The sequence below is a fragment of the Gopherus evgoodei genome, chromosome 22 (assembly GCF_007399415.2).
Source record: "Gopherus evgoodei ecotype Sinaloan lineage chromosome 22, rGopEvg1_v1.p, whole genome shotgun sequence".
NCBI lineage: Eukaryota > Metazoa > Chordata > Testudines > Testudinidae > Gopherus > Gopherus evgoodei.
This window is the reverse complement of record NC_044343.1, coordinates 2,453,099-2,465,373: the sequence shown is the minus strand read 5'-3', so window position 1 is coordinate 2,465,373 and position 12,275 is coordinate 2,453,099. Positions and strand designations below refer to the sequence as shown.

The 12,275-nt window shown below is 61.1% G+C and overlaps 1 protein-coding gene across 3 annotated transcripts in view; it reads left to right on the top strand.

The window, feature by feature from the left end:
• The window catches only part of BORCS8 (BLOC-1 related complex subunit 8), a 78,107-nt gene extending 66,468 nt beyond the window's left edge, over positions 1–11,639 (top strand). For 2 of the 3 annotated variants that reach the window (XM_030540287.1, XM_030540288.1), the window contains exons 3-9: positions 2,323–2,526; positions 3,055–3,183; positions 3,355–3,535; positions 6,987–7,132; positions 8,157–8,271; positions 8,566–8,674; positions 10,372–11,639. In XM_030540287.1, coding sequence (XP_030396147.1) covers positions 2,323–2,526; positions 3,055–3,183; positions 3,355–3,535; positions 6,987–7,132; positions 8,157–8,271; positions 8,566–8,674; positions 10,372–10,675 — 1,188 coding nt within the window. In that variant the 3' untranslated portion in view covers positions 10,676–11,639. The remainder of the gene's footprint in view (positions 1–2,322; positions 2,527–3,054; positions 3,184–3,354; positions 3,536–6,986; positions 7,133–8,156; positions 8,272–8,565; positions 8,675–10,371) is intronic. The other variant, XM_030540289.1, reaches the window with a different exon arrangement.
• Positions 11,640–12,275: the final 636 nt, after the last annotated feature.

The following is a 12,275-nucleotide window of genomic DNA, read 5'->3' as shown; positions in this document are numbered from 1 at the left end:
GCTCCTGCACCCCGTCCCTCAGGCACCAGGCCTCCAGCCCTGCCCAGCAGGACCTCCAGTGAGATGCTCAGTCTCTGTCACTCCAAGGCCTGAGCTGCCCGGAGCGCACCAGCATGGACTCTGCATGCTCCTTTGGCAGCTAGACCCAAGACCATCAGGCGGGGCAATGTCCAATCCCTACAAGCCGAGAGCAGGATTGGAGTCAGGAAGCAGAGGGAGATGCGCTGTGCAGCCAACCACAGTGCCCTGAGCCATCCAGTTTCTCAACCTGGGCCTGGGCTTGGCCCAGCAACCTAGCGGTAGCAGCCTCCATAGGCTATTCCCAACGCACTGCAGCCTCTCGCCTGGCGCGTGTTACGCAGGGTTGGCCCAGGATGAGACCCGGGTTGTTATAACAGCCAGTGTCACGATGCACCTCCTCGAGCGCTGTAAGGAGCATGCAGCGTGCACAGCCGCAGCTGATGCTGCGTCACTCCTGCTCGCCTGACCTGAGGTCCATAGAAGCTGCAGGCAGCATGACAGCCAGTGATGCCGGGGGGCAGAGGTTTGCCTGGCAGTTCAAAGGCAGTGGGCACCGTGCCACCAATGCTATTCCAGGGCGGCGTCTGGAGAATGCCTCCCAGAGAGCTCAGTTATGTGCCTAATGAGAGATGATATTTATAGTGAAGCTGAGAAGCCACCAGCAGCAGCCAGCTAGCAGGAGAGGCAACAATTTAGCCCGTTCGTTGGGCATGGCTGCTCCAGGTTCTGCCAGGCTGCATTCTCTCAGAGGACATTGTCCGTTCTGGGCAAGGGCTGGTGCCGAGAGGCACCCAGAAGTTAATCTGCTTACCTGAAATAGCTGCACCTCCGGGTCGGCCTGCCTCAGCGGCCCCAGTCCTCCACGGTCATGTACCCCAGCGCCAGGTGGGTGTGAAAGGCTCCCCCTGTGGCTGGTAGAAGTGACTGCACGAGGAGCAGGACGGTGGAGAACCGCACCCGAGGTTCGAGCTGGTTGGGAATTTTTCAGTGAAATGAGTTTTTGTTGGAAAATGCGGATTTGCAGACTCCGAGCGGCTAGGGTCGCCCCACCTGCTCTGCCCAGGGTCTCCTTCTGGGAGATGTTCTGCGAGCTTGGAGAAGAGTCACAACACCCTCCTGTAACCCGCCCCTCTGCCCATGTCCAGCGTGAAGTCTGCACAGTGACCGAAACCGAGACCTTGCTGGCGGAGGGTGGGGGGGGGAAATTCCAGGTGCAGGAAGGCCTCTGAGCTGCTGCCCGCGCTGGCATTGGCCAAGGATCGGGGAAGGGGATGTTAGGAGAGAAGGGCAGTCAGGAGGAGATGGGTCTGCAGGATCCTGGTGGGCTGCTGGGGGAGGGCAGTAGGCAGCCGAGGTTCAGATCTAATAGGTCCAGGCTCCCAGCTGGTGCAAGCTGTGCCCACTGGCACGGAGCACCAAACGCCCATGTGCCCTAGAGCTCTGATCCGCTGAGAGCATCGCTCCACTGGACGCAGTGCATGTCAGCTCTTAGAATGGGCTGCAGAAAAGCTGCCCCTTCAGTGCATCCGTGCACAGAGGGACGTGTTGCAGCCAGGCCGAGATCATACGGGGACTGCGGGGCCTTGGCTGCACTAGGAGAAAGGGTGTGTTCTAGCCGTGTGATCCCCAGGGAGACCCTCATGTGGAGAAGTCTGCAGGTCCTGCACCCATTGCTGCATGGGGTAAAGCCACCTTCCCCCTAGGGTTTGCCTCACCTTGCTAGCGCTGCAAACTGCCTCATCTACACTAGGATCTTACCACCGGTTTGCTAAAAATAACCCATGTGTGGCAGTGCCGCGTGTGCACGTGTGGTCACAGCTGTTGTGCAAACTGGACACGCCGCGAGGATGTGTGACGCATTCACCAAGGGAGGGCTCAGGCTAAGTGCCGAGCGCCGAATTTAGTTCAGTGCTCTGAGGTCGGTGCTAATTATACTCCCAGCTGACGGCAGGCCCTGTGTTATCGCCCACACACGCACAGGGCCAGATTTTCAGACGTGCTTCTCACGCTGGGCGTCAGGCCGCTGAGTGCCTGCGTCCCAACGGGAGCAGCCGGGTGCCGAGATGCCTACTGGCAGTTGAGGTCTGTGGAAGGTGTGCCAGGGCTGTGGGTGCCCAGCACCTGCGGATCTGGCCTGGCTATGTCCTGGCACTGCATCCCGGCAGGGTGGCATTGGTGTGACCCCTCTCCGGTCAGGGGAGTTACGCTGGCGTCAATCTGGAGGCGAGTCGGGCCCAGCAGTCGGCAGCTCCGGCGCTCCGGCGCCTGGCGCTTGCCCTGAGCTCTGTGCCCTCCCCTCAGGTGACCTTCACCAAGCGCAAGTTTGGGCTGATGAAGAAGGCCTATGAGCTGAGCGTGCTGTGCGACTGCGAGATCGCCCTCATCATCTTCAACAGCACTAATCGCCTCTTCCAGTACGCCAGCACCGACATGGACAAGGTGCTGCTCAAGTACACGGAGTACAGCGAGCCGCACGAGAGCCGCACCAACTCCGACATCCTGGAGGTAACACCACCCAGGCGCGGGGGGAGCTGCAGGGCAGAGCTGACGCTGCTTCCAGGGCAATGAGAAAGGCGAAGCAGCAAAGCTGGCCCGGCAGGCAGCTGCTGAGCAGCCTCTGCACGAAACAAGTTTTGCAGTGTCTCAGCCCAGATCCTAGCAGACAGGTGACCACTGGCAGTAACTGACTCACCCCTTGCTGGCAGCCCCAGCAGAGGGGCCGAGGGGGGAGAGGGTCTTGGAGACCGAACTGCAAGGGGGCAGGCAGGGAAGGACACAGTTGCACCCCACATGCCCCTCTTGTCCCAAGGCAAAGTCTGAGCGTGCAGGGAGCCCGGGGGGGAGCAGCTGCTGTATCTGTGCCAGGGTCTGCGGGGAAGGAAGCTGTGAGGAACGTGGGATGTGAGGGGTGGGATGGGGCGAGGAGGCAGTAGCTGGAGGGGCAGGGCGAGGAGACCCTGGGCCCTTCCCCCCTCAATGCCTGCCAAGGGAATCCCGGCTGGGCCTCCTCACTCCGGGCTCCCTCCCTGCCAGACACTGAAGCGGAAGGGCCTGGGGCTGGAGAGCCAGGAGCTGGAGCTGGACGAAGGGCTGGACCCCATGGAGAAGATCCGGAAGCTGAACGAGGGGATGGACCTGACGGTGGCGCGGCCTAGGCTCTATGTGAGTGGCTGGATCCCTGTTTCCCACCCAGGGGTTGAGACCATGGCAATGCCTTGGCATGGCCAAGATCCACCCCGTGCCCTTCCCCCACCCACAGGGGCGGCCTGGCAAGGCGATCCCCTCCCCCATGGGCCCCACTGTGACCCCCACATCCCTGCTCTCCCTCTACAGTCCTCAGCCTCTCTGCCCAGCCACGAAGCGGCCTACGCGGGCACTCCGCCCTCTGGGAGCGACGGAGGGCTCAGCAGTGCCAGCGGGTCCCCGCAGCACCAGAGCCGCCTGCCTGCGTTCAAGTCAGCGATCCCCAAGCACGGCCAGCCTTCGGGGCGCTCCCCGGGGCCAATGCCACCAGGTGAGGTCTCCTCAGGTGGCCAGGCATGGGCAGAGGAAGTGGGGCTAAGCCACGGAATCCAGGGTGTGTGTATGGGGGGGGGTTGGCCCTGGAATCTGGGGGTGTTGGGGGGGGCTCGGCCACGGAATCTGGGGGCTGTGGGGGGCGCGGTTTGGCTTCTAGAGGCAGCACTTGTGCGTTGTGTTGCTCAGCAGTGCCCCCTTCAGGTTGACGAAGGAGCCAGCACCCAACGAGTGTTACCCAAGCTTTGGCCTTCTGCAGTGGCCTGTGGTAACAGGCGAGTGCCCAGGGCCTGGATCTGCCCTGGTTAAAGAAGCTGTGGTCTAGTGGTTAGAGGAGCTGGGGCCCTGTAGTCAGGACTCTTGGGTTCTATTCCCAGTTCTGCCACTGACTCGCTATGCAATCGTAGGCGAATCTCGTCTCCCTCTGCACCTCGGTTTCCCCATCTGTACCTTGGCGGATCACGACCCTGCCTCGGGTGGAGAGCAGTCATTCCGCCGCGTGGAGGATTTCAATATCTTGGAGTCTGGTTTCATTCCATTTTGGAACAAAAGCCAAAAATGTTGGAATTCTCTGTGAAAGGGAGTGGAGCCCTGGCTGCGGGGCAGTCTGCCTGGCTGGCTACCCCGGAGTCACGGACCCTGGGAGGCCTGGGAGCCCAGGCTGCTGAGAAGCCATGAGCATGAGAATCAGGCGTCCAGGCCTACCAGTGTCTGCTCACTGTCAGCCTGGCAGGAGCACTGCTGAGAAACCAGGCAGGTGAGCTGGCAGGAGCCTGGCCGGTTTCCATTAGAACGGTGCTGAAATTCAACCGGATCCATTAACCGTTTTGATTGTGACAAACCGGCAGGTTCCAAGGACAAAGTGTCTTGTCGGAACTTTTCCGACCGGCTGTAATCCTGACCTGTGCAGTGCGCTGGGGGAGCCCGAGCTGGCCGGCGCTAGGGACGTGCAGAGTGTGTATTACTGTAATTTCTCCTGGGTCATTAACAAACTCAAAGAGTGGACAGCGTGGATGGGCTAAGGTGCAGTCAGAGTCTGCAAAGTGACTGTGAAAATGGCCCCATCTCACTCCATACAGCTGCTTCCTGTGTTTTGCCGAGTCATGAGTGCTGATTTTATGCACACTCACAGGCATGCACCTGCACACTCACACTCACACTCACAGGCATGCACAGGCACCCACCTGCACACTCACAAACATGCACTTGCATGCGCACACGTGCACACACACGTGCAAGTGCGCACACACATGTGCACATGCCCAGGCACACACATTTCTGCTAGTGATGGGCATTTCCCAGCTCCCCTCCATTTTGGGTAGGGTTTGAAATCTGCGCTGTGATCAGGATCTTCGGTTCCCACTGGCCCCTGTCTCCAGCTCAGAGGGGTAAGCAGGGCTGGGTGGGGGATGTGGAAACCTCAGCTGCTCTCGATGCAGTCGGGCTCAGAAGTGACTGTCAGCTGGAAAAAGTGACTGAGGCTGACCAGTGGAAACTCCCCAGGCATGGGGCTGAGGGGAAAGGGGGGTGGGTGACGAAGGTGTTGGTGGGTAACATGTGGCTTTGCTGCGGCCGCGTAAAGCTGGAGCCCGAACTCCGTGGGCGGGGCTTGTGTGATCTGTGTAGGGTCCTCGCTGCGCGCGGCCCTTCCTCACGGGGGAGGCCTGATGGAATGTGCGCCGAGGAGGAGGTTTCAAACCACCCAGCCTGTGGTGGGGGAGCTGATCAGGCCGGATTGCCATGTGCTTTCCCCATGCCGCCCTCGGCCCTGGTCTGGAGGGTCCCAGCCAGCCACCCCTCTGTGCTGGGGCTGCCAGCCAAGAGGACAGTCATGATGTGGATTCTTGTCCCTGGGTGCTGGACTGAGACTCCCCCAGAGCCTGTCAACCAGCCGTGAGAGCAGGGCCCTGCGTCACCCCAGATCCTCTCCTCTGCCTGGGTCATGGGGGCAGCTGATGGGGGGTTCACCCCGGGTCCTGCTGCCCTGTGTTCCCAAGAGCGGCTTTCTCCATCTTCCCGTGTGTTCGTCTGCCCTGGGGCCAGCGGGCAGTCTGGGTGCTTGTGGGAGATGCGTGGGGAGTGATGCCCTCTGTCACTGCAGGGCCCCATCGCCCCATGGCGGGTGAAGAGGGGGTAGCAGCTCCCAAAGCAGGCCTGGATGCGGGGCTCAGGAGGGATAAGGAGGAATGGGCGACGGAGAGCGGACAGTGTTGCCCATGGGCAGGGGGGTTGCCACCCGTGGGAAGCCAGAGATCCTGGGAATTGCTGCCCTCGGGATGTAGCGCCAGCCTGCTGTGAGTGCTGCCACTGAGCAGGGCTGCGAGTCCCAGGCTCAGAGCCCACATTAGCAAATCGTTTCCGTTCCTTTCTGGTGGCGTCATGTCCCCCACACCTGACCCTGGCGTCCCGGCCACAGCCCAGGTGCAGTGCTGCTCGGAGGAGCCCCAGGGCCTGGCCTCTCACAGGAAGTGGGTTTGCAGTCACAGAAGCAGAGGAGGTTTCCGCCAAGCTCCCCACTCCCTCCCCTCACACACACTTCTTAGATGAGTGGCCCTGCTTTCAGGCGCCGCTCCGGGAACCCAGGGCTTTCCGACCTGGCTTGGCCAAGAGACGGCATCCCCTTCCTCCCAAAGGGCCACTTCTGCTATCTGGACTGGGACTCCCAGAATCCTTTGCTTCCCAATGATGGCATTCACCTCTGTGCAGAGGCTGGCACAGGGCTTGGGCACTATTGAAGTCCTGCCTGTGCGCCTTGTGCCAGCCCCAGTATCACTAACCTCAAGCATTCAACAATGATGAATCATGAGATTGGCTTAAAAATCATGAGACTTTTCAACCTGTGATTTGTGGGGGTAAGAGGAGTTCTCTCTCTGAGCCCTTGGGCTGCATTTGGCTCACAATTCCCAGCTTCTCTCCACAGGCAGCAGTACTAGACATTTGTATTTTTTGAGGAAAGCTGAGAGCCTCACCTAATCCCCTGACTCCAGGAGCTGGGGCTTTAAGAAAACCACCTTGTCTTATGAGACTCCACAGTTGGCAGCTCCTCCGCCTTCCTAGGTTGTTTTGTAACCAATCCTCCTGCTCAGGTGGCATCTCTTCTCTGATGGAGGCTGGGTGTGATGACAGCTGGGGACATAGAAACGTAGCTATGAATTAAACATGACCCTGCTCCGAAGGAGATCTCTCCGGCCACGCCCCACGTACAAGGTCGTTGCCTCTAGTGCACTTGAGCCCACTTCTGACAGGGTGAATTTGCCTCAAGGCTTGTTATCGTTATGACTGCACATAGGAAGCGCGCTGTGCCAGGTGCTGTACATACCCAGAGGGGGGACGCAGCTATGCTGTGCCTTATCTCAGACTCCTGTGCAATCACCCGCCATTCCCTGAGCTGGGCTTTCACCCCGGTGCTTCCCAGATGCACTAACCTTTGCCTGCTTCTCCCTGCCCAGGCCTTGGCTACCCTCTCTTCTCCCATGGCAACCTGAACCGAGCCCTGGCTACCAAGACCCCTCCCCCGCTCTACCTAGGGGCAGAAGGCCGCAGGGTGGATGTCCACAGCAGTTTGTCCAGCGCCAGGAGCAATCTGACATCAGCAGTAAGTGCCAGTCTCAGTGCATCTGCTGACAAAGGTCTAGGAAGGGTCCCTCTGAAATACAGACCCCTGTGAGAGCCTGTGTTTAATTAATGAAAACTCTTGAGAACTGCCTGCTGGGCTGCAGCTGCCTCCACCATCCATTCCACAGGGCCCCCGGTGGGCACTGCAGGAGGCTCTGGGGTTTGTTTTAGGAGGAGCAGCACCAGGTTGTCATGGGGGTGGCAGAGAGGGAAGGGTTAACAGAAGGAGGACACTGTTCTGAGATCTCAGGAGGCTCCAGCCAGGCTGCGGCTCTGTGAGGGGGCAGATCAGGAGTCACTCCATGGGCGTGGGTGGATTGCACCAGCACTGGGCGGGTGAGTGAGAGGAGAACCTGCCCCACTGCGTGCAGAGGAGTCAGAGCCATGGGGCATAGGGGGGCTGAGCATTCCCTTTGCAGGTACTTTAGGGATCCCCAGTTTCTTGGTTTGTACTGGGAGAGGGGGGATGGAGCAAGGCTCCCTGGGGAAAAAAAACCAGATCTTTGCCCGGCAGCCCCTTCTCTGGGGAGCTTGGAGTCTGGGATGAAGAGGGTCAGGGATGAAACCGTGGCTTTGAAAGAGCCCAGAGTTGGGGGACGTAGTTCACACTCACTCATTTGCATGCACAACGAGCAGGCACACGCACAGTCTGGCACACGCATGCCAGTTGCACACTCACCCAGCCGCATGCATGCAGATAGTCCTGTCTGCACAGCCAGCTACATGTTCCCAGACATGCTCACACAAACTCACATGCACATGGTCACACACACACCCTATCGCTCAGGCACTCTCATACCGGGCAGGCACACCCACGGCCTTGCACACCTATGCACACTGGACATTTCCGGGGGGTGAGATGGGAGGAGGAGGGGGAAAACACACGGCCATTCAGGAGGGGACGATTGTGGGCCAAGGGTCAGAGTGGCGTGGAGGGGAGCGGGGAAAGGACCTGAGCAGGATATTTATTGGAAGCCTGAACGAAGGATGCTTGTTTGTCTCAGCAGCGATCGCTCTACCCTGGCCTGCAGACCATGAGCCCCGTGCTGCCCGCTGGCAGTGGCAGCATGCCAGCCCATGGCCTAGGGGGCTTCCCCTTCCTCTCCTCAAGCCAAGCAGGTAAGCCCTGGTGGGTAGCTCCTAGCCCAACACTCCCACTCACCCAGTGCCTAGAGCCCACACCTGGCCAGGGGCTCAGCTCGAATCCCCGTCCCAGAGCAGTGCTCCTCACTCACTGCATGGCCATGGAGAAGGGAGCCAGGCACCCCAAATGGCCAGATGGGAGCCCCGTGCCCCTGGAATCCCTCCCTTGGGCTCAGCCCTGGTGTAAACTGGCAGTAGACAAGGAGCTCCCTTCACTTTCACCCATTAGCCCTTCTCCTCCTGATGTCCCGTCTGCTTTGTCATTGGCAGAGTACGGGCCCGGTGAGGCCTCCTCACATCCTGGCTACCTCCAGCCCAACGCCATCGCCTCCTGGCAGCACCACCGAGACATGGCAGCCTCCACACACCTGCCGCTAGGGTAAGAACCACGCCCAACTCCCAGCCTTGGAAGCTAAGCGAGACTTCTCTCTTGGGGGCAGGAGCCCAAGCTCCCATCCCTTCCCCAGCCTCTCTCCCCACAAGCCAGCAGGACTGGGTGCAGGGGTGAGATCTTCACGTCTGCATCCCCCCTTTCCCTTTCCCCATTGCTCTCCCTCCATCTCCCTTCCCTGCCCATCACTGGGCCCTTAGCCCCGCTGGCGCTGAGGGTAAAACCCAGATAGGCCGGGCAGGTACCGTCTCCTCAGGTTCTGGTGCCACCTGGTGGCAGGAGCTCAGCACGGGCTGGCGAAGAGATTGGGGCCTTCTGCCTGCTCCCCACCGGGAGTTTGTTACCATCCACGTTCCAGACGCTGGCAGCCAAACCGGGGGAGCTGGCAGCGTGGCAGGGGGCAGCTCCGCCAGTGGCTGGCTGCAGCTTCCAGTGGCCCTGGCTGCTGTGCGAACGCTTGGACTGGCAGATGCAGGAGCCCTCTCCCTGAACGCAGAGGACAGTGCAGCACCCCAGCCTGGGCAGCTCCCAGCTCCTCGGCCAGAACGTCCCGGGGGGTAATTGGACCCGTGTCTGCCCCAGGCCCCGGGAGCAGCGACTCTGGCAAGGCCCAACACACAGTTGTGATCGCAGCTAGGCACGGATGGCCCTGTTCAGGGGTGGGTTTGTTTCCGGATCCCCCAGCTTCCAGGCGAGCCCTGCTCCTGGGAACACCCCCCACCCCCTTCCCAGCAGGGCCAGGATGTTTGCAAAGCCTATTTAACACTGGCTCTGCCCAGGGGACAGTGCCCCCCACCCTCCCGAGCCAGGCTCCCAGCTGCTCTCCCAGGAGCGTGGGTGGGGAAGCGCTTGAGAACCTGGTGCCCCAGGGGGTTGCACCTTGTGGGCTGCCAGTTCTAATCTAGCTCCGGCCAGGAGTGAGGAAGTTGTTAGGGTCTGGTGGCTGCTGGGTGAGACGTGTTTGGTGGAGCTCAGCGTCTCCCTGGCACCAGCGCCGCCCAGACAACTGGCACAAACCGGCCACCCCTATTGACAAGAGCTGCCGTGGGCAGCAACTTCCTGCTAGTGGCCTGGGAACACTGGCGGGGGGCAGCGTGTGGTAACCTCAGCCCAGGGGGAATAGCAGGCACTGCCAGCATGCTGGCCATGGGAGACATTTCAAAGTGGGTGGGAACGAAAGCGGATCTCCCACTAATCTGGCTTGGGGGGGGGGGTCACCCTGCTGGTGGCTCTGGTAGGGAGGGAACTGGACCCCCCCATACACACACACACACGTAGCTGGTTAGAAGAGGAGCCGCTCCCCTGTGCAAAGCCCGAGTGGGAGCATGTCAGCAGCCCCCATTCCTGAGCCAGGAGGTTAAAGGTGGGAAATGCTCCCTGTCCCCACGAGCTGGGGGGCTGGATACTTACAGTCCAACTTCCTGCCTGGGATGCAGGGGTGGGAAATGCAGCCAGGAATAAGGGGCCATTTTTCTAAAGGTCAGCAAACGTTTCACCTGCTCTCCAACCCCAGCCAATCAGGGAGTTTGCCGAGGGTCAGTTCTGGTTGCCTTGAGATGGAGGCAGGACTCCGAGAGCATCCACAGCCCAGCTGCTTGGGGCCAAGAGATCCCCTGGTGGCTTCCTCCTTCGGAGTCTCCCTCTGGCTCCCAGCCTGGCTCAGGCCCTCCTCTTTCCTTCCCCAGGGCAGGCGGCAGAGTGCTCCCCACCGACGAGGCAGCCCGGGCCCCCAGCAGCTCACCCCAGCACCAGGCCGTCAGCATCAAATCTGAGCGGGTCTCCCCGGTGGTCAGCTGCAGCTCGGCCACCCCCCAGCACTCCCTGTCCTCCCTCAGCGATGTCCCCAGAGGCCCCGAGGACCCGCCCCAGCGAGACGAGTATGCCAAGGCCTATCACTACCCGCTGGTCCTGTCCCGGCCGCTGACAGAGGAGCAGCAGGGGGGTGTCCCCATGCGGCGCCTGCAAGTGACGGACGTTTGGCAGAGATAGTGGGGCCAGCTGTCCGGGGTGGGGGGACGCCCACGCTGTTTGCGTGTACGTACCGGCAATGGCAGGCCCAGTGTGTCACAGCCTCCTCTTCTGCTCAGAAGCACTTTTACCTTTCTCCTGGGCTCCCCTGCAGCCACGGCTACCCACAGGGCGTGGCTGAGTGCTTGGGTGGGGAGGAAGTCCCAGAACCCCTTGGGTTGAGAGTTTCTGGGAGGAGCCCCCCTCGGTGCCCTGCCCCAGAACCCCATGGGCTGAGAGTGCCTGTGGGGAGCCCCCCTCAGTGTCCTGCCCTAGAACCCCATGGGTTGTAAGTCCCTGGGGGGAGCCCCCCTCGGTGCCTTGCCCCAGAACCCCATGGGCTGAGAGTGCCTGTGGGGAGCCCCCCTCAGGGCTCTGCCCCCGAACCCCATAGGCCATGATGCCTGTGGGGAGCCTCCCTCGGTGCCCTGCCCCAGAGCCCCATGAGCTCAGCATGCCCATGGGGAGCCCGCTCTCGGTTTGAAATACATCCCTATCCTCTTTCCCTCCAACTCTCTGATTTCATGTTAAATGCATGTTTGGGTGGAAGGTCTGTTCCTCTGAGCTGGGCTGGGGCCCTCGTGGGCAAGGCCCCCCTCTAAGCCCTCACTTGCCCCCCACCCCACTCCTAATGCCCCAGACCAGCTGCAGGTGCCTCGGAAGCTCCAGGCTGTGGCTGAGCTGCAGGTCTGCTCCTGCTGCCCACATCAACGCCTCCCACCCTTCCACTAGCACCAGTGCAGCACCACCGGGGCACAGCCGTGGGGCACGCCAGCACGGACAGGGCAGGCTGGGAAGGGCTGAGCTGCCCCGTGTGGGGGGCATTCGGCACAGAGCCAGCCTCAGCCAGGCCAGCCTGTGGCATTCGCAGTGTTCAGGTGCCGCTCGGGATTATTTTCTATTTATTATGTTATGTCCAGCCGCGGGTTTGACCAATAAAGATTTGGGTTTTCCGGCCCCATGGTGTGATCTTATCGCCCAAGTGGTCGGTGCCCCTGAGTGGCTGAGATCACGCCGGCTGGAAGAACGGCATGTGAGGTGTGTGTGGGGTGGCAGCACCTGAATGTGGGGGTTGAGGGGGGCACGGGTCACCGACAGCTCTGGGGGGTGTTTGACTGTCACACAGAGCCCTGGACAGCCCCAGGGATGTAACCTGGCATCTCTGCATCTCCCAGGTACTGAACCCCACTTCCCACACATACGCCAGCGGGGACACAGTGTGGAGCGTCCAGCTATTGGCTGAGGGCACTGGGAGGGAGGGGGAGGATGGGAGCAAGACCCTCGTGGTCTGGGCTTGCCATGGCCCAGCACCCCCGTTTGCTTCTCTTTCTCATGCTGGACAGATGGGGCCACTCTGGGAGCCAGTAGTCCCCAAGGATGGGCGTGCTCTGTGTTACAGCGCACCCTGCTGGTGAAACTGGTGTCACGGCCAGTGTGCGTCACGCCATCCACAGAGGCGTGAGAGCCCAGTGCAAGCCATGGGCATCGTGTCACTGAAACCTGCTCTGAGGGGTTGGGGCCCCAGGCAGCAGGTCGCCACGCCACTCAAAGAGCCAGCGCACTCAGGCCCGGCACAGACCCC